Source organism: Vigna umbellata, chromosome 4, assembly GCF_029865625.1.
Source record: "Vigna umbellata cultivar VRB3 chromosome 4, Vumbellata_1.0, whole genome shotgun sequence".
Classification (NCBI taxonomy): Eukaryota; Viridiplantae; Streptophyta; class Magnoliopsida; order Fabales; family Fabaceae; genus Vigna; species Vigna umbellata.
This window is the reverse complement of record NC_142168.1, coordinates 28,219,985-28,246,539: the sequence shown is the minus strand read 5'-3', so window position 1 is coordinate 28,246,539 and position 26,555 is coordinate 28,219,985. Positions and strand designations below refer to the sequence as shown.

Sequence of the window (26,555 nt, the reverse complement as noted above, 5' to 3'; positions counted from 1 at the left end):
TTATTATTCTCAGTAAAAAATATTGCCTTCATTCATGCAAGTCCTCGTTTTGTTTTCTTTTCTTAAAAAGGGATATCATCATTATCATTAAAACATTCGAGAAGTCAGTTAGGATGCAAGACTTGTGCTTACCTTAAACGTGATAATAGCAACTACAAAGATCAAATTTAAAGACAGATGTGTGGAATAATCTCAACTACGTTCCACAATCCACTTCGTAGTTTCAAAATACATGCAGATGGCTAGTTAAGAAAGGCATTAATTGCAAAGTGATGAAAGGAAATATTCCTCAAATGAGAACTATAAATGTATATCTTTTTTTCTGTAACAACATTAATTCGTACACAACAATTAAATGTGTATTCTATCTTAGCCTGTGGCCATTGCAAATTTACAAGTGGATTACGTCAGTGTTGTGGAACTCCCCGTGGAATGCAATAAGAGTATTTTCTGTGATGCGTATATCTAGTTCCATTTGATCTTCTAACCTCTAAAAATATACAACTCATCAATGAAATAATGCCTAGTATCCCACATTCTTATTTATGAATGGCACTAATCTCTGACATGGTAAAAAATCAGTAACAAATATGTAAGCATTCTGACATTTACTTCGTATATATTTCTCATGGTCCTCGCATCTTCTCAACAATGTTCCTACCCTTTTCTTCAATGTTGCGCTTCTTTTCTTCAAATTTCTCACTCATCTTTTTTTTCAAATCAAGAATTTTTTCCCTTCTCCCAATTTTCCTTGGTCTTGAATTATCCCGTTCAATTGAACTATCCTGTTTGTCCATCACCACGTCCCTGCGAGGTGATTCACTAACAGAAGTATCCCCCATTTTCACCAATTCACCAGTTTCATGTGTATTGTCGTTGTGCAATGAAGCCGTTCCAAGTTCTTGTAAATCTCTTGTTTCTTGTGGTTTGCCATACTCTAAAAAGGGTCTTGTCAGTTCTTCCGAACTTTTGCTGCCCCTTAATATTAATGCACAAGAGGAAATAGGTGGAAACGCCAAAGAATCTGATATCCTAGCTGGTTCCTGACTAGATTTGGTACACTTTGGTGGTTTTTGTGGTTTGAGATCTGGACCATCTATTGAGGTCCCTGCGTTAGCTTTCAATCCACCAGAAGGTTGATTATGGGTATCAACCGAGGCTGAAGCCTCGTTTCCAGATTCATGGTGGATCCATATGAACGGAGCAACACTCCTAGGAACCCAATCATCCTTTTCAGCTAGCATCCATGAAATGCAAATGCTTTCACAATTTGGGAGCACTAAAGTATCCCGGATGGCCGCCTGCAGGAGAGAACATAAATTAAGTTTGCAAGTGAAAAATGTTGTAATCCTTTTTAAAAGGATAGGCAAAAGAGGGCTTCAGTCCAGAACTACAATAGATTACAACAGAGAACACATTGGTCTAAAGGTGAAGGTGACGGATTTAACTGATCCGAAATTAGTGTAGGCTACACAAAATAATTTATTTACTAAACCTTCTGGATGGTGTTATTTGTTGAGAAACAGAGAGAAAACCAAATGTATCAAGGAACAAATACTCACAAATCCAGATTTCTATAGCCACAAACTCGAGAGAATGGAAGCCACTCACAATAAAAAACATGGGCACTTGAAAAAGCTAAAGGAATTTGCCCTTACATCATTTCCCAAAGAAATTCTCCTCATGGAACATAGTAACCAATACTGGACGTGCCTATGATTTATTTGTACATAGATTTAACAAAAACATAGAAATGAACAACATAAAGCTTGAAAACCACATCATCTGCAGGGAAATAGTAATTGTTCATCAACATCCCGTAATAACTAAAAGGGTAGAGGACTATCATACCTTGAGCCGATTGACCAGAAACAGAGCTATGTGTGAATTCGTTATCTTGTGTTCTCCAACATATGATTCCAAGCTGAAGTCTATATCAGGCATAAATGTGAAACCAAACCACACTTGATCAGAAGGAGGTGGTTTTATCTGCAAACGCAATGTCCCTTTGAGGGATGCTATCCTTACTCCCAAGGTGAGAGGAACCTTTTGATAATGAATAATCCGTTAACTTCAGAATAACACAGCTTAAACTATTTGTAACTGTATGGATAGATAAAATAGCATAACATCTGCGCATTATTATAAAATATAAATTAGTATAACATCTATGCATTATGAAATACTGATATGTGTCTCGATGTGCATCTAATTGACTTGAAAATGCTCCAAGACATGATTCACATTATACTTCTTCTGATAGCTTATTGTTAGAGATGGCAAAAAGAAATCTCCAATTTTACCTAAAGGCTTAGATTTTTGGCACAATGATTTTAGCACATCCTTTCAAAAAAAATTTGGATTTTTATTGCAAGGTAGGTAAGGAAGCCAGTGCGTTGTCCTTCAGGACTGCAAGGTCTTGTGTGAAGGGATATTAGGGTTGTAAAATAAAAATCATTTATGTATCTTTTCCTGAAAGCAGTAGCTTTCAGCAGAATTGAATTAAATTTATAATTGTGGAAATTAAATATGTGACTTGACTCTAGTTAAACCCAAATGAATATTGCTTATTGGGCTCCCTTTCTTCCAGTTTAGAGACTCACTTGATTTTCATAACACCAACTTACACAGTTATGAACTAATGCTAACATGCTATTTTCATGACATTTCACCATATAATAAATTTTCTATGCATGACAAAAAAGAGAGTACCTTCGATAAGAACCCATGCAGTCCTAATTTCTACAGTCATAATTTGCAGAGATATGCTATTGTGAATAAGCCAAGGTAAGAAAAGTAGAGCAAAGTATAATCCTCCAAAAGGGTTTCACAAAGCATATGCAGACATCACATCTAGTTTCATATCATACAAAGATCTCCTTTGAAATTAATTTTTTCATTGAAAAAAAAACATGTGATATCATGTTTCTCGAAAAAGTTTGCAAACAGGATATATTTATCAGACAGAATTATAATAGGTAAGGCCGGTGTAATAACATGAAACTGGATTTGAGCATGGGTTTGGAAAACCGCAACAGGAGGTTACTGTAACGTGCCTAAAAATCAAAGTTATTTCTCAGCAACAGAATAGAATTAAACAACAAGACTGTGCATTAAATAAACATGACAAGAGAAACTAAACAAGAATTTAGCTAAATATCATTAAACTACAAAGCAAGTATATATATCTTTAGCCCTGAAGAAAACAAATCATAACACACAGAACCACGCTTAATACCTCATACAAGTACAGCCACACTAAACAATAATATAGCAGACTCCTAATAGTGAAAGAACAGCTGAAAAATTGAAGTGGGAATAAATAACAAAGTGCTACCTGTGAAACATGCTTGGCAACAGAATGTAACATAGACTTCCATCTTGATCCTTGAGACGAGGAAGATGTACTGTGCTTAGAGCTCTTAGACCCATCTGAAAAACACAGACTGGAATTCTCAATATGAATGCTTTTGCTGAAAATCCGACTTTGATTAGTGATATCACCAAAATAATACATAGAAGTGGAAGGTAACCCTCCCCTCATGAACTAGCTTTCGCGGTTTAGTTATATAACAATATCTAACAATATCTAGATACAAGAAACATTTTAACATCGTCCAACCAACACACACAAATCAACTTTGAAAACTCATCATCTCTAGGAGAAAAGGACTAGAAAGGGCTGAAAGGATATTCTAGAGAAAAACACAAAAAACATTAAAATGACCACTGTTTCATTACTCCTAAAAATATAAAAAAAAAAAAGATTTAGTACTGTAAGAAGACACCATAGTCCATGGGTACGATGTAGAGATACTATTGGAATTTGGAAGGCATCTTCTGTCAACCTAGTATATCAAGATCCAAATTAAAGTAGATCACATATGCATGGTTATCGTAGAAAGTGATGAAACCTTACATGAAAAACCGATATCCTATGAAGCAATCAAACAAAATTAAGAGTATATTCTCCTTCGATGATGATATAGAAACAGTAGTCCAATAGCAGCCAAAAGAAGTTTCAGTATACGATATGTCCAAAATATTCAAAGACTCAATCTTTAAAAGCCTAATTATTAGAATGAGACCAATGAATGGTTTTAGTATTCAAATGTGCCAACTGGACAAAAGCCGTTTGAACTTGAGATGTGGACAATGCACAGACAATCACTTTATCTTGTGAAGAAATAAAATTTAATATGATGAAATTGGAAAGAAAGGATTGAACTCCAGATCAGTTGATTATAAAGGATTTAATACCATGTCAAAGATACACTATTTCAAAAGCTGAAAATGTTTCACAGAGGCCCAAAAATGGTTTTATATCTTGAACAAAAGCTACTACCATGGTCCTCATTAATTCCATTTTTATGTGGAAAAGAAATCCAGTATAATTTCAACAAAGCACCATGTAGAGAAATTGCATAAATAGTTGGATTTGTCAGCACAACGTACTAACCAATTATCCACTCACCATCTTCTTTTGGCTCTTGTAAATCATTCATTCCTTCTTCAAGATTCAATTGCTCACCCAAATATTCAAATCCTTCAAAAATATCCGATGGGACAGCCTCATCATTACTTGATTCTGGATTTGAGTCCTTTGTTTCCCTTTCGAGCTCTAGTTCTCCTACTTCAAGCCTTGTTTCAATCTCTAACAATGCACCACCAGAATATTCAATGTCAACCTCTAAGGCACACGCCTCACTCATTTCCATTGGAAGAACCCTCATTCGAATTATACAGGGTGGAACGTTTCCCAAGTTGATTTCTGTACAGATTACTTCCCCTACATAACTGGGAGTTCTCATGTTTCCCAATGTCCTCTGTAAAAATAATATAGAAAAGAGCAACAATTATCTTACAAAACCAAAACAAAATGACGTTTCTGTAGGATGTTCTGAAATAAATCGTGCATGTGTGTGTGTGTATAGAAAAGTGAGAAGGGATTAATTCTCTTTTAATCTAATGAGTCTAAAGAGTAACACACCTTTAACAATTAGATTAAAAGAAAATGATGGGTTGATAAAGAGTAACTTGATCCCTCTTACATTCACACACACACACATATATATATATAAACAGACTTAATGACAAGCATATTAATATCATCATAAGGGAACTTTGTTACCTGAATCCTTTCTTGTATGGATTTCTTCATTTGCGCATTTTCTTTTACATCAAAAAAGAGTCGAGAAACCAACAAATTCCAACATAATGTTCCTTCATCAATACCTAACTTTTCATCTGCATCTACATCGGAGAATTGACTCTGGCTTGCTGAATGAGATAATGTTGAAGATGATGGTGCAACATTCTCTAACAAGGGAACTTTTAGATGGTTTGCTGCTGAAGTAGATTTCATGTAACTAGTGGCTAGAACTGCATCTTGACAAGAACGGAGCTTCTCAGTGATCTTTCTTTCTTCACGGCCTGACAATGAAGTCCAAGCTGATTTATTTTCCACGCCAACTCGGGAAGATTTTTTTGTAAGTTTTTTCAAAAATTGACGAACCTTAGAGGAACCCCCATCAGGCTTACTAGCCCTTTCTACTGCATCAGCAATTGATCCTACCGATGCTTTCATATGAGAATGATATTCAGTATTTAATGATATCAAATAACTGTGAAAGTTATCTTGCAACTGGGCAAACCACTGGCGCTTTTCTTTTTTATCAGAAGACGCTAGGCGGAGGGCCTTACACCATGCTTCTTTTTCACATGCAGTCTCAAGATATATGTAAACTGTCTTGCTTCCATGGTAGATCATAGACGTCTTGGAATCCACTTTGATGGGGTATTTTTTCGCCCTATACGATTCATTACATTGAAGCACCTAATTTCTTCAGTAAATAAGCAATAATATAAAAAATTTATCTATCCATTATCATTTGAAGTAAGACAACCACAAATCAAGAAATAACAAGCTACTTCATCAGAGAGGAGTGCTAGCAAAACACCTAGCAGTTTTAAGAATAATTAAGAACCAAAAAATTAGGAGGTAGAAACATTAAATAAGAAGTGAGACCTACAAAAAATTGTGATTTCCAACAAACTGCAAATAATAGGACAGTGTGTTCAAAAAGAGCATGCTAGAGGATGTGTTACTCGCATTCCTCTCATTAGGAAGTATGCATGACAAAGGAAATGAGACTTCTCCATTTTCAATTTAATAACAGGAAAAGTTCAAAAGAAAATTCTTTAATCTGTGAACCCTATGTTGAATCAAAATGATGGGCATTTCAATATATATCCTATTGAAAGAATAAAATAAAGTTGTTGTATAAGAGGAACTGAGTCTACCATACAGTTGATTGCACTGATTTGACATGTATTATACCTTTGTGTTGAAATAAACTTAAAACCAACTACAGCTTCTACACAGTACCTATTGTTTAGAATAAGGTATCGGCTAGAGCAAGTCTAATACGACTAGTACAAACCCAGCCCAGAAACACTCCTAACACAACAACAATTGTAACTAACTTTGTGAATTACTTCCCCTCAAAATAGCCTCATTTCCCAGTTTGCATGCAACATATAAACACACTTATCTAAAGAAGGGGACTTCAAAAACATAATGTAGTCCACCAACCATGAAGTGAAGTCACATAATGCAAGCAGTTAACCCAAATGGAACCAAACCAACGCCACCATCACGACAACAAAGCCTTATTATCCAATTAGGTGACGTCGGCTACATGGATCACACAGGGGACTCAGTTAAAGACCAGACAAATGAAAACAAAAGTGTTGCTCTCTCCACTTTAACATTACAAATTACCATTTTTTTGAAGGAAGACTTGTTGCCGAAACAGCTTCCACTGAGCACCCGTTAAGCTGAATGGTGGTGTGAAAGCCATCAGCATCTGTGATCACAAGTGACTGCCCATTGATTTTCCCATACTTCCTAACCGGAGTCACTTCCATCACATCTTTCTTCTTTTTCAATTCTTTTGAATGTTTCTCTACCCGAAATTTCGAAACCTTGTCAGGCTCCAAAACCCAAACCACACCCTGGAGATAAAACAACACAAAAAGCCAAACCCATCAACAAATTAAACCCCCAAAACAAACAAATACAAAACTAAAAAAACAGATATCATCCGGAATCAGAAAGTCACCTCCTTCTTTAGCATCTGCTGATTGGAATCACTTTGAGAACCATTCAGTTGCGTTTTTGACGCGATTTTAGCCTGGTCTCTGTCGATCCTTCTACGCAGTCGTTTTACCAGCCAGAACAACCCAAAAGCTTCGGCGGCCACAACCACCACCACCCCAAGAAAAAACCCGAGGAGAATCAAAACTAAAACAATAATCATTTCACACCTCAATTCTCAATTTTCTTGAATCAGAAAAGAACCAAAGAGAGCACAATGGGACAGACCCAGGTTGGGGAAACCAAAGAAAAGCCGGGGGAAGATATGCCCAGATACTCAAAATGGAAACTTCCAAAAGAATCTGATGCCAAACAAAGTGGCAAGCAATGATCACTTTTCTTCCTTAACGGTTATAGAAAGAGAGAGAGAAAGCGCGTCCGTGTAAGTTTTGTTTGCGGGGAAGGGAACAACAACAAAGGGGAACGTGAAAATAAGGGTGAGAAAAAAAAAGGGAGAGAGATGAAGGGATTTCATTGGTAAAAAAACGGGGTTTTTGAGTTTTCCAGAATTTGTGTTGTGTACATGCAGAGAACGAAGAGTGGAAGTTGAAGAAACTGAAAGATGTGGACATTGTGATTAAGCATTGCAGTGGGTCACCATTTTATGGACACCAAATGAATCAAAGTTGAGTTATTCATTCTTCTTCACGCATGGGATTGTGGGATTCTGATCCAAATAATGTCTTTTGGCCACAGCTTTTAACCAATTTTCATTCACCTTTTGTTTCATCATCCATGAATGTTTGTCATAAATCTCTAATTTCACCATGGATCTTCAAAGATCTTGAAATGGAGAATATGATTAGAAAATAAGAAAATATAATTCTTATTTTGTAAATTCTTTTACACAATATTTTAATATTTTTAATCTCTCTGTGTTTTACCATTCATCGTTGATAAGAGACAAGTATACATGGTAATGAAAAAAATTGAAGAAAAATGTGGATATAAAAAGATGATGAAATGGTTATAATAATATTATTGATTATAGGGTTTATATAATTTACATGGTGATGATAAAAGTTTTCTTTTTTTTTCCACAATTTTTCTTCCTCGGTGTTAATATAATTTACCTTTTTCAAAATTTGTAGTCAACTTATAATAGGATTATGATTTAAAAACTTTAGTATACTCTTATTTTTAGAAGATATTCATATTTTATTCTTAAACTATTTATTTAGGAATTGGTCTATGTCTAGAAGAAAAAAGAATTCAAAGTTTCTAGTTCAGAATGATCTCTTAATATAAAGTGGTCTTAATTGTCATCGTTCTTTCTTAATTCCATCAATTTAAGGAACTTATCATTAGAATAATGAACTAATCTCTGAACAATGATTGGAGATAGACCCTTATGGAAGTAAAAGTCACCTTTTCATGAAAAGATGCGTTTGGAAGTGCAAAAAGTGGGTTTCTTGATATGGTAAGTTCTAAAGAATTAAATCAATTTAGTTTAATTAAAATTTTCCATATTGAAAAAGGATCTTAAATGAATTCCTTATGAAAAAAAAAAAAAAAAAAGCCTAATGTTCACCTCCGCAGATTATACTATTTAGAAGGAAAGGTTACGATGGATTTACAAGATACTGTGTTCATTTCAACCTAGGAGATGGATTTAAGTTGATTTGCGGACTATGTACTTTTTTATCACTTCGCTAATATGTTTGGATTAATATGTTCAGATTTTCAGTGATTTTGATTGAAATCTCAAAAATACAAGCGATTACGGCGTAAAAAGGCAGGAAAACTCATGTCACTAGGTAATGGTTTTTGTGAGTTTTTTCTTGTTTTTAAATGTTGAAACCATTTGGTTGGAAAGGAAGACCAAGAAATAGCTAAGAAAAGACTGATCTATGCTGTTTATTAACTACCTTGGTGGATGAAGATGAAAAAAAAAAAAGTGCTTCCACACGAAGCCTTAACACACTAAAGTGAAAGAGGTTGTATTCAATTCCTCTTACTTGTATATTCAATTCCCCAATCTTAGTGTCGCTTCCATTCTATTGTATTCTATTACTGCAAACAAAGTTTCAGAGTAAATTAAAGATTCAAGCAATGCATCTAAAATATTTGCTATTTATAAGGATTGCTGTTTAAAATAATATATATATATACATATATATATATATATATATATATATATATATATATATATATATATATATATATATATATATATATATATATATATATATATATATATATTTATAATCAGTTTTATTTAACGTGGAATTTTTAAAGATCAGATACATATCATATGTATGGAGACTTTTTTATTTTACTACTTTTTGTTGGTATTGTTTTTTAAGTTATAATAAAAATTTATAAATATTTATAATAAAAGGTAACGTTTATTAAACATTTATAATAACAGAAAATAAAATAATCTAATATTTTTTACAAATTAAATTAGGTTATTTATGATATAAAATATTTTTAGAATTTGAGTTAAATATGTTTTTAGTCCTTCAACTAATCAAGTGATTTTGTTTTTTGTTCCTCTTTTAAATTATGTACACTTTGATCCTTCTTCTTAAAGAAACCATAGTTTTTCAATCTCCAAAACTAACGGCGTTAAAATTCAGTTGAGCTGGCTAACGGTGGTGTGTCACGTTATTTTTTTTTAACTTTTCCCAGCTTTTCTCCGTCCTTCCTTGCATCTTCGTCCATGTCCACCACTACCGCAACCTCGTCGACCATAACCACCACAAACCTCCGTCCCCATCCTCGGTCACCATCTTCCACATCGATTTCCTCCGGCTACTCCCCCCTCAAACGCCCCTCCCCGAATACCTCAAATACCCATCAACCTCTTAACATCCATAGTGATTAGTGCATTGTAATTAAAATTTATTTCATACATGTATCAACATGGTAAACTAAAGTGAAGAAGAATTTACCAAACCTTAATTGATCCTTGTAAGAAGAAAATGGTTCCGAAACATCCTTAGGCGATGCATTATCCTTCATAAGTTCTTAATACACTTTTATTATGTCCATGCAGATTAATATAACTAAAAAATATTATTAAACCTTAATCGATACTTGTATTTTTTTATGTCTATGCAGATTAATAAAACTAAAAAATATTATTAAAATCACGGAATTCAAGAAAAATACATTGTGAGAAAAGAAGAACGTTGTAGAAATGTTTCTTTGAAGCCATTTGTTTTGTTACATCGTATAAGTTCAAGTCTCGCCTTAAACTACAAGAAAATGTTTAAAAAATTCTGCTATGCTACCGTATAGACCTGAACCTAACTAAGTTATTGAAAAACTCTTTTAAATTTATATTATTAATTAACTCGGTCACACGAAATAATATATAAAGAAAATCAACCCGAAAAAAAGATGTTAATGAAAAATGTAAAAGAAAGAAAAGATGGAAAAAAATAAGTGAAAAGTAATATAAAACTACTAAAATGAAACATTACATAGATAATGATATAACAAGAACTACAGGTGAATAAAAATTTCACCTGAAGAACAAGATAACTACTTATACTATCAGGTTCACTTTCCCCCTTCAACTGCTCTAACTGAAAAGACTGGTATCCCTAAGATCACACCATTAAGGTGCTCATCGCAAAAGAGAAATAACATACAAAGACAAGCTACAAAAAAGCAAGGGTAAGTTAGAGTAATTTAATTTATTACAGTTATCATGCAAATTAAACAAATACATAAGCACATGTCAATCGAACATTTTAAAGCATACAATAACCGACCATACATTACAGGCAATGACCAAACACTTGACATGACCATCCGGATTGTATGAATATTTAGCTTTGGTTGTTCGTGTACTCGTGGGTGTAGTAACTGGAAACCCATCACCTGTCGCACGAGGTTAGCCCGTTATCCTTCACCTAAGGTGTCCCCCCTTACACTAGGGCCTCCTACTATTCTCACGATATGACTTACCCATCTCTACTTGAGACTTGGTAATAATTAGAATATCAGGATGAACGTCGTGGATTTCGCTGTCCATATTCATACTTTACCACCACCTTGATAACCAATAACTGAGACATTCCTCCTTGGAATTCTCTTTCATACCAGTTGGAACATCATACCATACTTTCAATTTGACACCCTTATGATAATGCATACATCAACCATCAAAGCAATTGGAACAATTAATTATCCTAACACATTGGAATAAAATATAAGTCGAATAGAAATAACCAAACACATATGAACAAGACCGAACACTCTGTGAATGTTGGAGATCGATCGTTCTCTCACTACCTAAAAAACAGGATCGAACGATCAATAATAGATACAGCTGAAGAGAAGGCCGAGCACTATTACTGACCTACAACTAGAGGATTCCGAGTACCACCACATGACCGAATACTACCACCATACCAAGTATTAAGTTTGGACCAAACGCTTATGGCTTAGGCCGAACACCTATAGTTGGCCGAACACTTAGAGTTGATACTCATTACTAAAATACAAGTACGAGGTCGAGCACTAGTACAAGAACGAGCGCTACTAAGAGACCACACAATTTACTAATAACGATCGCTACTAAGAGACCACACACCCACTATGACCGATCGCTACTAAGAGACCACACAACCCACTAACACCGATCGATACTAAGAGACCACACACCCACTATGACCGATCGCTACTAAGAGACCACACAACCCACTAATAACAATCGCTACTAAAAGACCACACACCCACTATGACCGATCGCTACTAAAACAGAATACTAGTACAAGACCGATCGGTCATTAACTGAAAAGCTCTACAAAAGTGGAACTCAGTTAAAACCAAGCCGAAAGGTTAATGAGTAACACTCGACGATCTGCATAATTCTGCAGCATAACTGCAAAATTATGATCAACAACTATCTTCACCAATTCCTACCACTTCCCAACTTCTAATCCTCCAAACATGATTCATATACCATTTTAAGCCTATCCAAAGGTACCTAAAATCGTTCTAACATAATCCCAAAGAGTCTCATGCCAGATTTCACTCCCAACCCCAAACTATCATATTCACATACCCATTTTCTTAAGATTAGAACAGACTGAACACTTATGTAGAGAAACTCCAACCAGTTCACAGGTTCCAACATTCACAGATTCAACACAATTCAATCAAACATTCAAGTTACAGACATGCAACCATCCAAACAATAATTTCATACATAAAAAATCACAATTAAATTAACTAGTTTCCCTTACCTCTTAACCGAACAGAAATCTTCTACCCTTCCAGAAATTTACTCACACTTCCAGAAAATCCCAAGAACACCTATAGCTCACTGATTGATGAGGATAGACCACCAAAAGACCAGAAATGTAATCAGAAATGAGAAGAAGTTGATGAACACATGCAACCAAAAACTTGGCTTGCATGTGTCAAAAAGTTTCGGAATCTCACAAAAGCTCAAGAAATCGAGACTAACCAGCTCTAAACAAAAACTTTGATCGGTGGAAAAGGATGTTTTTGACTCCAAGATTACTTAAGCCCGGTCTGATTGAAAATCAACTGAAGTAAGATGAGAGAATTTTAGAGAGAATGATGAGAAAAGAAAAGAGAAGAAGATTTAGAGAGAAATGGTTGTATCAGAAAATGGGACAAACATTTGAAATTTCCTTTATATAATATTATTATTTTAATATAAATCATTCGATCTCATTATTCTCACACATCTGTCAACTCCAAAATCTTTAAAATTCGTTCTTACATAATATGTCAAACAATCAAATTTAGAGTTTTGTGTTTGTTTATTATCTATATAATTTGTGGCATCTTTCCAACAATTTATATATTATATTTTTAATTGAATAATTAATTTATTATTATGTTTTCTCATTTTGTCATAATCATGTTGTGACTCGAAAGTTAGGAATAATTTATACTTATTATATATTTTCATATTGTAACAAACATTTATAAATAATAAGATAATATGTAAAGTCTTATGTTTCACTATACCTAAATTTCAAATTTTGTAGTATTTGAAGTTTTTTGTTTTTTTTTTTGTTTGTACTTTTAGAAGTTGATGCAAATATATTGTATTTTTTTTATAGAAACATATACGAATTTGATTTCCCTTATTTTAGTAAGAACTTTTATATTGAACTTATATACCTACTAATCAATGCTTATGTGTATATATAGTCTAAAGGTGTTTTATTAAAAGATCGTCAATTCATATTTGTTTAGCTTTTCAATTTGAGAAATGTGATTTTGTATCATGTTCACTTAATTTCATAGTTGTCTCTTGATTTTTATTTTTCTTTTTTGTTTCCTTCTTCGTTAATGGAGAATTATTAAGTTTTGAATATGAATTGTCAAGGTTACATTGTCTCTAATTTTGGATTTGTAGTCTGTGACATTAATTTATGTCTTGGTTTTAGAAATCAAAAATTAAGAATTGATTATATTTTTATTTAATAATTATATGTGGATTATATTGAATGATATTTTGATTTAGTTTAATTATGTTTTTCAATTGAACCAATGACTACTTGTTAAAACTTGAATTTGAATCCACAAAGAAGTTTGATAAGAGAAATTGTATGAATATTAAATGTGTGAACTGAGCTTTTATTTTCCAATTTTCATTTTCAGTCCTTGAATTTTTGTAATATCACCTTTCCAATTCCATTACATTTCAATCTTGTTTCATTATAAAACTCTCAAAATTAATTTCTACAAAAAGAATATTAAACACAAAAATTAATATACATGTGTCTTTTGATAATCAATTTAGGTTGTACTTTTATATTACAAAAGTTTTAGGCTTAATAGAATATTTGATTCCAATATTTGTTAAATTTATTTAATATAACTTTTTAATTTTTTTTATGCTTAATTCAATTTCATTTTTATATAAAAGAATTCAACATTTCTTCTATTAAATTGATTAAATGAATTACCTGTGAAAGATTTCAATATTTTTTTCATTAAATTAAGTTTATGTTATTTAATTTTTATGTTAATTAAATAATGTAATTATTATTGTATCCATCATTAAACAAGATAAGGATATAAAATAACAAATAAGGTACTTGCTTCATAGAAAAATTAAACAACATATAAATTTATTAAAAATTATTTTTTTTAAACTATTTTAATTTTTTAAGTAAGCATATTCTAAACTAAAATATAAATTTAACCATTTTTTAAAATAATATCCTTTTACCTTTTAAAGTAATCTTTTATTTAAATTTAATTTTTTAAATTAAATTAATTATATCTACGACAACAACAACGAAAAAAATACATGTGGAAATGCATATATTTCTACTAATTAACAATAATAATTTTAAATTATAAAACCTAAAATACAATATCTAAATTCTTAGTTTCTAGATTATATAATAACAAAACTTTCTAAACTATTGAATCTAGAATCTTCTCGAGGGAGAGATATTTTTAACATGTTGTATAGTTATGGAGGTGTCGGAAGAAATTATGAAGTTGCAGAAGAAACCGCCGCCTTCGCGGGACTGGGCGTTTCCAATTTATGTGTTGAATACTAAATTTTCAACCTTTTCTTTACAATTCTTTTTACATGCATAATCACATTTATTTTCCTGCATTCAACAATTTTATATATTTAAAAATCAAATTTTAAGATAATTTAAATATTTTATTTTAAAATTAAAATTGTGATAAAATTTAATTTATAGTATATAAAGACATGGTCATATCTTATTTTATCATATTTGGTTATCTGTCATCATTTATAAGAAGGTCCAATACACACGTATATTTCCATTTTGAAAAAATATTGTCCACTTATTTGTTTTTAGTACCAAATCTCTTGTTAATTGAAATATCTTATGTATATATAAAGAGACATTCATCGTTTATTTATATCCAAAAATAACAACTTTTAACTATTAATTAACATTTCAACTTCCAATTAACTTTTTGATCTTGAACTAATTTTCACAAACACAATCTAAAACTTGAAAAGTCTTGATGAAATTAAAGAGTAGATAGATAAAGTTAATGAGACAAAGAAGTCATAGGTGCAGTGTGGCTTATGAGCCACAATCGTCTTGGCCAATAACATAGTGCCATTTTCCTTATTCCTAATGCCTGGTGAACACCAATGACATAGACAAATACCTTATTTTGATTTTCTCATATCATGTTGCTCCTCTTGTCTAGGTATCAAATTAAAAAACTTTACATTGACAAAATCCACACACATGTCAAAGTGACAATCTCCTGCCCTCACGGGTTAATGCTTCTTTCAAATTCAACAACTAATAATTCAGTTACATACTTAAGGTTTTTATTTTAATTATTTTTTTATATTTCTTTTTTACTAATTAAATTTCTATCTATTATTTCTTAAAGAGTAATTGGAACATTCTAATTTTCATAATATTTTATTATAATATTTCATTATCATTGGATTTCTCACATCTTCAATAATATAGAGAAGCTAATTTAAAAAAATTATATAAAATGCTATTATAAATATCTAGATAATATTTATAATAGCAAAATATATATACACGATCGTGCACTATTATGAGATATTGCATTGAATTAAAAGTGTAATAGGTTTTTACAAAAATCGATAAAAGTGCAACAAAACCTTCTAGTTTATGCCTATACTTCATTCCTTCCTAACACATATACATCACAGACGTTCTCTAAGCTCACATCATTAAGGTGGTCATTACAAAAGAGAAAACAAGTACATACAATCAGACAAAGACAAAGATAAAAAGGTAAGCTAAAATACCAAAGAACATTCATACAATTTAAATAATTAATATATCAATAATTGTTCAAATCAAACAATAAAAAAATAAACATATCAACTTTAAACTTCAACCATCTGGATATATATATTGATGTGTATGGTGAAGCAACTCGCTTACCTCAAACTACCACTCTATCAAACTACCACACACCAAGGTTAATTAGTCAATCTAAGGTCAATACATAACCATAAGACTAAGGATCTTCTCCTACTCTCCATGACATAATTATTCATCTCTTATTGAGATTGAGAGTTATTGAGAGTGTTAGAATCATTTTCTAATCTTAGAGTCCCTACTTTAATACACCACACTACAAAACAACAATAAGAGTTCCCTATGGAATCCCTTTAACAACATATTTAATTCATACACTCATCCATATTTATCATCCATAAAGCATCCATTAATTCCACACAAATAAGTATTAAAGCTATATAAACCACTCAACCAAACAAGGAAAACAAAGGAAAAGGAAACAACATAAGAACTTGAAACAGGGCACCCAACAAACAACTCTTCTCACCTAACGAGCCAAGCCCTCGCCTAGCGAATTAAAGAAGAAAAAGAAACCAGACCTGCAGAGGAAAGTGGGGCTTAATGCCAAGAAACCAAAGGCTCATTGCCTTGGACAACGCTCAACGTCCCAGAATACCGCTCAGTGCCCAAAAACCAGTGACTCACTGACTTAGGCAACACTCAGCGTCCAGAAGCACCGCTCAGCGCCCAAGAGTCAAAGGCTCGCTATTTTTTCTAACACTCAACCCTATATCAGTATCATTCAACCCTATACTAGATATCAACAACTTTGAATTTTGATTTGGTTGCATCTAAGACCACTAGTAAAAAAACTGGTTTTAAACTCGCGTTATAGGCACCGGTTTAGGTGAAACCGAAGCCTATTAAAATACGGTGGCATTTTTGTAGTTTAAGCGAACTTATACGTCTCGGTTCAAAATCAACCAAAGCATATAAGTCATAATACCTCGATTAAAGCAACGACCGGAGCCTAAAAGCCCACATGTCCCCTGACAGTCTTTGAAATTTGAATTATGTGCAGAGCCTATGACTTCGGTTCGTTCAGAACCAGTACGAAATAGTGTTTATGCCTCGGTTTAAACGGAAACCGAGGTATATAGTCATTTTATTTTTTTTTTTTTCATTTTTTTCTGAGGACTATATGCCTCGGTCAGGTGTAGAACCGAGACCTATATGCATGTATTGTTTCGGGCGAGAGAGAACCGAGTCATATGTGCACGTATCTTAACCAAAAAAACGTAACCTTTCATTTCCTTCTTCCTCCAGATCTGACTCCCACCCTCGCTCCCTCGCTCTCCCTCCTTTCCTTCTTCCTCTAGATCTGACTCCCTCCCTCGCGTCGTCCAGTCTCGTTCTCGACCATTCCATCGGCGGCATCATCTACTTCGACTACGGCCTCGTCCCCGACCGCGCCACCGGCGACATCGCCTTCTTCGACTGCGGCCTTGTCCCAGACCACTCCACCGGGGACATCCTCTGCTCCGAGTGCGGCCTCGTCCTCGAGTCCCACTCCATGGACGAGATCTCCGACGGGCGACAACGACCCCAACGTCCTTGAGTCTAGATCCCGTCGCGACGATGACGGTCACGGCACCCACACAGCCAGCACAGCCGCGAGATCGGTGGTTTCCGGCGAGAGAGAAACGATGGTGGACGCGGCGACGGCGAGGACGCGGCGGCAGCGACAATTCCTTGATCTCCCTCACCATCTCTGTTTTCTCTCCTACCGTTTGAGTTTCTGTGATTTGAGTTTGGTTTCTTCGATTTGAGTTTGGCTTCTGCGATTTGAGTTTGGTTGTTGCAATTTGAGTTCCGTTTCTCCGATTTTTGAGTTTCTGGGTTCTGTGTGCAGGTTGGGGTGGAGAAGATTGAATCATGGAGGCACGATTGGGTTTTGGGTTGCTGTTATGGTGGTTATGGGTTGTTGTTTTGGGTTGCAGGTTGTTGTTTTGGGTTGCTGTTCTGGGTTATGGGTTGCGCTTCTGGGTTCTGCAGTTGCATTTTTGTGAATCTCGGTCACCAAATCCTCCTGCTTGAACTGAACTCGGTTACCTAAATTTTTAAAAAAAAAGTGTTACGGCCTCGGTTATGTAAAATTCGGGGCATAATCTTACCACTTTTGTCTCGGTTCATGACCGAGGCATAAAACCTATATTTTTTTACCTCGTCTGGTTATGCACCGGTTGCAGAACCGGTGCCTATAACCAATTTTAACCGGTGCTATATCCTCCTCCTGTACTAGTGGACCCATCTAAATGATCAAATTGATATCTTTGACACTAGAATTGATTCAAAAGCATGTTTATGACCAAAATGAATACCATTTTGCTCTTTTGGCTAGGAATTAGGTGCACCAAACCAACCCAACACTTCAAAAAAACTCACATACCAGATGTTACACATTTCAAACCAAATTTTGATGAACTCAGCGACTAAATAAGTCTTAAATGACCCAAAAACAGACCATAACCATTAGGTTTATCCCCAAATCAACTTCTCTAGAAATTTACCCGTCAAAACCCTAACTTGGACCCAAAAACCACCAAATTCTAAACCAATTTCTCACCATCATTCTAACCTATTAACAAAACACAATTCAATAGTAAAAGACCAACCTAAAAACAAGTTTTCTACGATGCCAACCCATCCAAACCAGTTTCAATTCAACAAGTTATCTACAATCAGGATTCACCACACTATCACATAATTCAACATAGATTCAATAATGGTTTCATACAATTTCACATACCAAATCAGATTATCAAGTTACTAAAAATTTTAAAACAAAGTATTTCATTTCCCTTTCTTACAAAAGACCAAACGACTTTATTAAAACATCGATGACCTTTCAGACAATCTCTGGTATTCAAATAAATGAACAGGAGATAAAAACTCAAAGAGAAATAAAAAAACTCTAAAATAATTGTTTATAATGAAATAATATATTTTAAAATTATAAAACTTATTCATAACAAAACTATTTATATAAAAATTCATTTAATATTAAAATAATTTTCTCACTATTTTTAAACCACTGGATCTTCTAAAATGTCATCTTCTAAAGTTTTACATTAATCCTTTAACTAAATTAATGTTAAAGCATTAAACTTAGGTTATCTTTTACATTTGGAACTCCAATTATTTTTTTCAGGTTTATTTATTTTCTTCTTCCATCCTTTTTCACCTTTAACAGATAACCTTCCCTCTTTTTTTCATCTCTTTTCCACCATTGCCCTTTCATTACCCTTTTGCCTTTTCTTTATCTGTTTCTCCACCACCACTTTCCTATTTTTTTTTTCTTTTATGATTGTTATGATTTATAGATTGTTGTTAAAACTTTAGTACAAGTTGCATGTAAGTTGATTATTACCTACTTAAAATTTAGATTTGTGAGAGATACCCATGCGATGCTTGAATAAGTTTTTGATGGTATTTAGAAGAATTGAGCTAGATGGAATGATTCTTTATAAATAATAAAGAAAGATGAAAGGAGATAATAAAAAACAAATCAGAAAGATGAAAGGAGATAATAAAAAACAAATCAGAAAGAAAGAGAGATGATTCAAATATAGAAAATAATTCAAACTCTGATAAAAAGACACATTCAAAATTTAATAGAACAATGTCTTTTTTTAAAAAAAAAAATTCTATTGAGTAGGAAAATAAATTTAAAAAAATATATTTGAAAATGATTTTAAAATTATTGAAAAGACTAATGACATAGAGAGAAAAAAAAAGTAAAAAAAATATTATTAAAATTCTAAGTCAATTTATTAAAAGGAACAATTTTCTTTAGGAGGAGATAAATAAGAAGAAAGGGAGAGAATAATAACATTCCTTTTTTATCAATAGTGGTACTAAATAAAATAGAACTTCCCAATGTTTATTACAACCATTTTATTAAAACTAAATGTCCTGTTTTAAGTTAATTTTTTATTCTCTCGTACAACATACACTTCCACTTTTTATAATACTTTTTGGAATGCACCAAATATAATATAAAACATCACATCACATTCCATCCTCCTAAAATATCCTTCTGGCAAATACTACCTTAATCTCGACATAAGAAGAACATTTTTCTTTCTTTCAAAATACTACATTTTCAAGAATGGTTGTTCTTTTTAAGCAGCAACAGTTCGACAATGGGAAGAGAATAAAACAACAGATTCTTCTCTAAAACTAACAAGTGCAGAAAATAGCAAAATATACAAGATTGTGATTGATCAAAAGTTTAGAGAAGAAAAGGTATATAGTACAAGACACTTATGACAGTTCAGTAACCTAAAACAAACTGTTAAAACCTTACTCAAAAAGAGTACTATTAAAAAAATGGTAGGTAAAAAAACTCACCCCCTTAACAAAACTCTACATTCTATGGGGTTATACACTCTCTTTTGAGATATAACTCCTCAGTTTGTGAATGTTTCCAGAATTGCTCTCCCAGGGGAACCATTTTTTCTTAGGCCGGTGTCAGAGTTCAGAGCCTAACAAAGTGATGTCAGTGAAGGATGAAGATGGTGATGGCTCAGCCAATTTACATGGTGGAATGTAATGTGAAGAAGTTGAAGTCATGGTGATGAACATTGAGCTGTTTCAACCAAGAGTCTGCTGCACTGTACAGACAGGATATGCTCTCATTGTCATAAGGGTCAGTGTTTAGCCAAACATCTCCTTGCATTTTGTATGTAGCCAGTCCAAAGGGCAGGAGAGATACATGGTCATTTTTCTGTTTCTTGCAGTTCTCTCCTTCGTTGGAACAACATAGATCATTCCCTATTTCCATTTCATCACACTCCATTGCACAATCTGCACACACATTTGATGAGATCATATTCACAACATATTATGTGAACCAAAAACAAGCCAAGAACCTTATGCGTTATGCAATGCTCATCATTCAGTTTCTCTCAAAATCATGTTTAACTTTGTCATATACTGATAAGCCAAATGAAATTGTGTGTAGCACTTACCTCTTCACATAGCTTTTAGAAAGAAATATAGTATAATCTACTCTTTGGCATGCTTGTCTGATCATATATAACTCATTTGAACACAATCCGATACTATAATGTTTGAAAATACTGCAATTTGAACAATACAATTATTGATTGGAAAAACAAAAGATTGAGATACCTTCGAAAGATGATGACAGAGTATGGTAAGTGAGGAAGCATGCTTCCAATTCCTTTTCATTGTTTCGGCTTGGGACAGTATAAATTGGGTACCTATTCAATGATGAAAATTCAGTATAACATCTATGTACTATGGAAATTAACAGAGGCTAATCATCTGATAGAAAGTAACATAAACAAGATAAGATGAACTTTGCCATGAGATCAACCACAATATCACATGACATGATTCAGTTCAGTTATATACCAAATCTTCAGAGATAGCAACAAACTATGCTCACCAAGAAACAGCCATCCAACTTGCTGGGGAAAGATCAACACTCTTCAATGTCAGTAATGCAGGATGGGTTCGAGCTAACTCATCAATCTGAAACACGAAAACCAAAAACAATGTAACAGGTGAGTTTAGTGACATACAAATCCAAATATGTATGTCATTTCCATTGGTAAAAACTGCTGCTTGACAAAATAAGAATACCTTCTCAGCAAGAGGAACCCTTGAGTAAGGAGAAGCCATCTCAGTGTACTGTAAGTAAAGGTAGCCAAGCTTGTTATCCCTTAGCCAGGAACCCTCCTGATCACAGCATGAATCCTCAGAAACAGCATCCTCCCAAGATTTGCTGGAATTGTTACTCAATGATCTAGAAAGGTTATCACTTGAACTATCCTCACTCCAGGAATCACTTTCAAATTCAACTCCATCACTATCCTCTCTCCGGTTGCTGCATAACACAAAACAGAAACTCAATTACACCCTTTTTTGACATGTTTAGCACATATACACTAGGCTTTGTTGTCTCCTACATACCGAGATGCTGCAACAGACTTGTTGCTGTAGATTTGGATAGCAGATAGGTATGGAACATAGTACTGAGTCACAGTCTCACCATCCTCCAACATCACTGGAGTACCAGCACCATACGCACTCCATTCATAGTAGCAGTCCCAAAGGTCTTGAAGAGTGAAGTATTCAACTTTCTCCTTGCCAAGAGGCTGCCAGAGTGGATTTAGATCATTAAAGCAGCTCTGCAAATTACATGATAAAAGCAAAGAAAATTAAGGATACCAATCACCGGGTAATGGTCCTTCTTCCTTCTAATAAATTAATCAATAGCAACGTTTCTTAATTCAAACACATCCAGCACTAACTAACACAACTTCACTTCCTCCAATCTTTTGACTATAAACAAAAGTAGTTTATTACAAAAGGACAACTAATGCAAGAGTAGACGGTATATACACTGAATATGTAAACGATGTTATCCTGTTAATCAATAACAAAGTAAATTTGTTCAGTTTTAAAATAGCAGTGGTTCCCAGTGACAAGTTCTCTATAGCAGCAATGCATGTAAAGTAAACTAATTACACCGTCAAATATTGCAAAAGAGGTTATGTGTATGAAACTAGAGTTAAAATGAAAAAGACACATTCCTTATTTCTTCTACAGTGATGTTTATAAACTACCAATGAATCGAAATAGAGTTTAGGCCAACAGAATATGACAAAATATAAGGAACAGCAGACAAAAAAAAGTCGTTAGCCAAAAAGCAGTAACAGCTTGAAAAGCATCGGTTTTGGTAGCACCTAGCATATTCCAGAAAACCCTGTTTTCTTTTCCTTTCCATCATTTGTCTCCCTTATGGAAATCCAAAAAGCATTGACTGATTCTCCAAACAGCAGATGCTGATGGAAAACCACTCAATAAATGACATTGTAACAATAAGGCAAGTTTGAAAACGGAAGTAGGAAAATCCCAGAGGACATATCTTCCTCAGTAATAGATTGTCACAAAAAATCAACTATTATAATACTAGTATGAACATTTTTTCACGAGACGACCAATCAAAACGTTGGCTTGTGCCCACAAATTCTGCAATTACCAATTTCCCCGTCACATACGACACACGATGTAAAGTAGAAGCAGCCACAAACACAAGCTCATCTCATTAATGAAAAAAGATGATTTTATCTTAAAAGTTTGGCCCTTGTCCCTTGAACCACATGCCAAGATTGAAGAAGAACCCTATATTTCTCTCCAAGTCAAATCAAGTATCATAATTTCCACGTAAAATCATGTTGGCTATAAACAATTACCCAACGTTCATGCCTAATTAAGACAAAAGCCATCAGAATTCCCTCAGAAATATATTAATGATCCCTCTTTCTGAAAATTTGCCTTCCTAATCTAGATATTTTTTGAATTTTCTAATCAAAGAATGATTAGGGTAATGTCATCAAATTTGAATTCTACAAGCAAAGTATATAAAAAAATGCCTAATTAATTATTTACTTTCAATTTTTTTCAAACTGGAATTGCGGAAAGGATAATGGGAAATCTCATATCCAAGTAGGAAGACTAATTTCATGCAATTGGGTTAAAAAAAGACAAAATAATAAATGAAATTTGTAAAGAAAAAAACATATAATCTGACTTTTCTAAACTAAAAAAAGTAATATATAGTAATAGTGGTTTGGAGGGTATATTTTAGGTATATAGTAATGGATTTGTGTAGGGTATATTTTAGGTACTTTTTTTTTTGTTTTTTAAGGATATTTAATACAAATTATTTAAAACAAATTATCATAAAGAGACCTTTTAAATCCCCTTAAAAAAACAAAAAAATACCTAAAATATACTCTACACGTATCCATTACTATATACCTAAAATATACCCTCCAAAACACTATTAGTATACATTACTTTTTTGAAAAATTAATAATTATATAATAAAGGTATTTTTTTTGAGGCAATAAAACACTGGTGTCAATGTCAACCATGATTCAAAAATTACTTTATGCACCATAATAATTATAAAATGACATGTGGACAAAGATTTTTCAAAGGGCATCAAATGGATATTCCCTTACACAAAACAAAGGATTAATTTTACGACATCGTTTTAGCCTATTCATAGAAAATATGCAGAATTATGAAAATACTAGTGATAATAAGATATTATTTTTTATATTAATTGTAAAATAACGGATATATTAAGGTTATTAATTCAATATAAACGTATTTCATCAAACTTAAAAATTTAATATTACAATTAATCTGACAGTTAGTATTAAATTCTTAAATGAAGGAAGTTAAAGTCATTAATGTTATACCAGGTTAACAAAGACCCCGCTAAAACAAAACACATACAACAAAATAAAAATAACTAATATTTCTGATAAAAAAAAGTAAATAATATCATTATTTTTAAATAGAAAAGTAATTTTCTTTCATTTTGATTATTACAAAATTTCATTCACAAAACAAATATTATCCCACAGTTCTTTTGAGAGAAAAAAGACACTGATATTCTCATTTATTAGCTGAGTTCGGATGTTGAAAAAACAAAGCTACATCTTTAATTTTTTATTTTTCGTATCCACTTTTGGAAATTCCAATAATTAAATTAATTTGTTTAAGAAAAACCTCTAATATCAATCTTTCTATCATATTCTCATAAATAGCGTGACAGGTACAAATATTTTGAAAACCGACAAAAAAAAAAACTATGCACAGTTAAAAAAAAAATTTAATTAAAATAATCGGTTATCCAATTTTTTAAATTTATTATATAAATTTAAAAAGTAATACAAAAATCAATTAAATTATGACAGATAAATTTCTTCTAAATGGCAATGTTTTTATATGTGTAATCTTCTAAATTTATTAATTATTACTATAATTATCTTAAATTCATTCCAAATCCGTCAAACAGATAAAATTGTCTAAAATTATTAATGCAAAGTTATTAAATATAATTTTAATTAAATAACATGTCAAAAAAGTCAATGAAAAAAGTATTTATTCAAAGTGGAATATTAATTACTTATTCTGAAAAGAATTTCTTTTAATAAAATTTATCATAAGAAGAATATTGTTTTTATTTTTTTATTATTTAATAAGTTTCTCTCTCTTTGATTTAATGATAAAAAATGTATTAATGACACTACTATTGTGCAAATCGAAATCAATGACATTTTTTGACATTTTATAAGAATTAAAAAATATTTCACCTCCCAATGATTCATTCAGATAAAAAAACGAGTGGAAAAGGAAACAATATAGAAATTGAAGAAAGATCCAAAAAAATATTCCACTTTCTGTGTATAGCAATTGCAGAAATTAAAAAAATACAAAATAGATGAACACAAATGAACAAACAAACGCACCGTCCGATGAACCGGAACAGAGATAATCAACCCAGAGGACAAAGAATGGACCTTGAACACAACCCAGAGAAATAAAACGCACAAAATCAAGATTGAGATATAAATCAAAACAAACGAAAGAATTACCTTCGGTAGAATCTGAGAAGGAACACGAGGAGTGACACATTGAAGAAAGCGTTGCAGGTTGGATGGAGAAGTTGCAGAGAAGCACGTGAAGGAAGAGGTTGAAAAGGAGGAGGAAGAGATGGAAGAGGGCATTGTCGTTTGTGAGTGATTTTCTCGAGAAAGTGAGAGAAAATGCAGAGAAAACAGCCGATGAAGCAAATGGGGTTTAAGGAGATTTTCTGTTTTGGATATATGGGAAGCTCTCAAGTCTCTCTCATTGTAAACAAGAGAGTGACACACAAAACACAAAAGATCATATTTTTATTTTGGGTTATGTTGTTCAATCAAACAAGGTGACCTCTGCAACTAGATTTGGAACATTTTTCATGGAAAGAGGAAAATCAAGAGCAAAATCTGTGAAATTGAAAGGGGTGGAGGATATGGACAAACTGCACCAACTCAATATTTTAAGCTAGAAAATGCAAGATGGAATTGATTGACACTTCTGGGTTTTATAAATGCTCCATGAAACTAAAAAAGTTGAAGTTTTTTTTTATGGTCCAAGATAGAGAGAATTTGGAGTTGAAGAAGAAAAAGAAAGAGGAAGAAGAGAGAAAAAAATGTAAATGGTTTTGGTATTAATTGAAGGTAAGAGAAACGGATTTTGGGGAGTTTTGTTCTGATTTTTTTGTTGACAAAAGTGACACAGAAGAGAAGATTTATAGAGAGAGAAAGAAAGATCTGTGAGAGAGAGAAAAAAAGAAAAACAAGAAAAGGAGAGTGAAAAAAAAAGTATGTGATGGCGCGTCGCGGTGATGAAGGAGAGAGAACTCGCTTCGCCGCGTGTTAAGGTTCAATTGTTGTCAGTACTTGTTGTTTATTTTTTTTAAGTTTAAGACCGTACTAAACAAATTTAGTTTTATTATTATCATTTGAAAATATATAATTTTGAGAAATTTGTTATACTAATAGAATATCCTGTTTCTATGAATATTTTGTATTAGTATTAAGTTTTATTGTTTTTATCTTAAAATTATTCTACTTTACTTTTTCAGAAAATTTTAAATTGACTGGTTTTCTTCATTTTTATAGATTTTTTTTCTTAATTTAATTTTAAGTATATTATGCTTATATTTATATTTATAAGAATGTATAAAAGTAATATATTTATTGAGATGGTGTAATTAGGTGAAT

The 26,555-nt window shown here is 32.7% G+C and overlaps 2 protein-coding genes across 4 annotated transcripts; both read right to left on the bottom strand.

Annotated features, from left to right (window-relative positions):
- Positions 1-273: 273 nt before the first annotated feature.
- Positions 274-7,828, bottom strand: LOC124825705 (uncharacterized). 2 transcript variants are annotated; one of them, XM_047298385.2, is made up of 7 exons: positions 7,125-7,828; positions 6,785-7,017; positions 5,132-5,810; positions 4,475-4,826; positions 3,338-3,432; positions 1,852-2,046; positions 274-1,301 (listed from the first exon to the last, which is right to left on the bottom strand). In XM_047298385.2, the coding sequence occupies exons 1-7, from the start codon at positions 7,320-7,322 to the stop codon at positions 627-629; spliced, it is 2,427 nt and encodes an 808-aa protein (XP_047154341.1). In that variant the 5' UTR covers positions 7,323-7,828; the 3' UTR covers positions 274-626. The 2 variants fall into 2 exon arrangements, with proteins under 2 accessions (XP_047154341.1, XP_087969879.1); XM_088113753.1 differs by lacking the exon at positions 7,125-7,828 and having other exon boundaries at positions 5,132-5,843; positions 6,785-6,912.
- Positions 7,829-20,153: 12,325 nt separating this feature from the next.
- Positions 20,154-26,074, bottom strand: LOC124831965 (uncharacterized). 2 transcript variants are annotated; one of them, XM_088113707.1, is made up of 6 exons: positions 25,383-26,074; positions 21,898-22,115; positions 21,568-21,811; positions 21,371-21,456; positions 21,091-21,182; positions 20,154-20,763 (listed from the first exon to the last, which is right to left on the bottom strand). In XM_088113707.1, the coding sequence occupies exons 1-6, from the start codon at positions 25,512-25,514 to the stop codon at positions 20,492-20,494; spliced, it is 1,044 nt and encodes a 347-aa protein (XP_087969833.1). In that variant the 5' UTR covers positions 25,515-26,074; the 3' UTR covers positions 20,154-20,491. The 2 variants fall into 2 exon arrangements, with proteins under 2 accessions (XP_087969833.1, XP_087969834.1); XM_088113708.1 differs by having other exon boundaries at positions 21,898-22,082.
- Between the last annotated feature and the right edge of the window lie 481 nt (positions 26,075-26,555).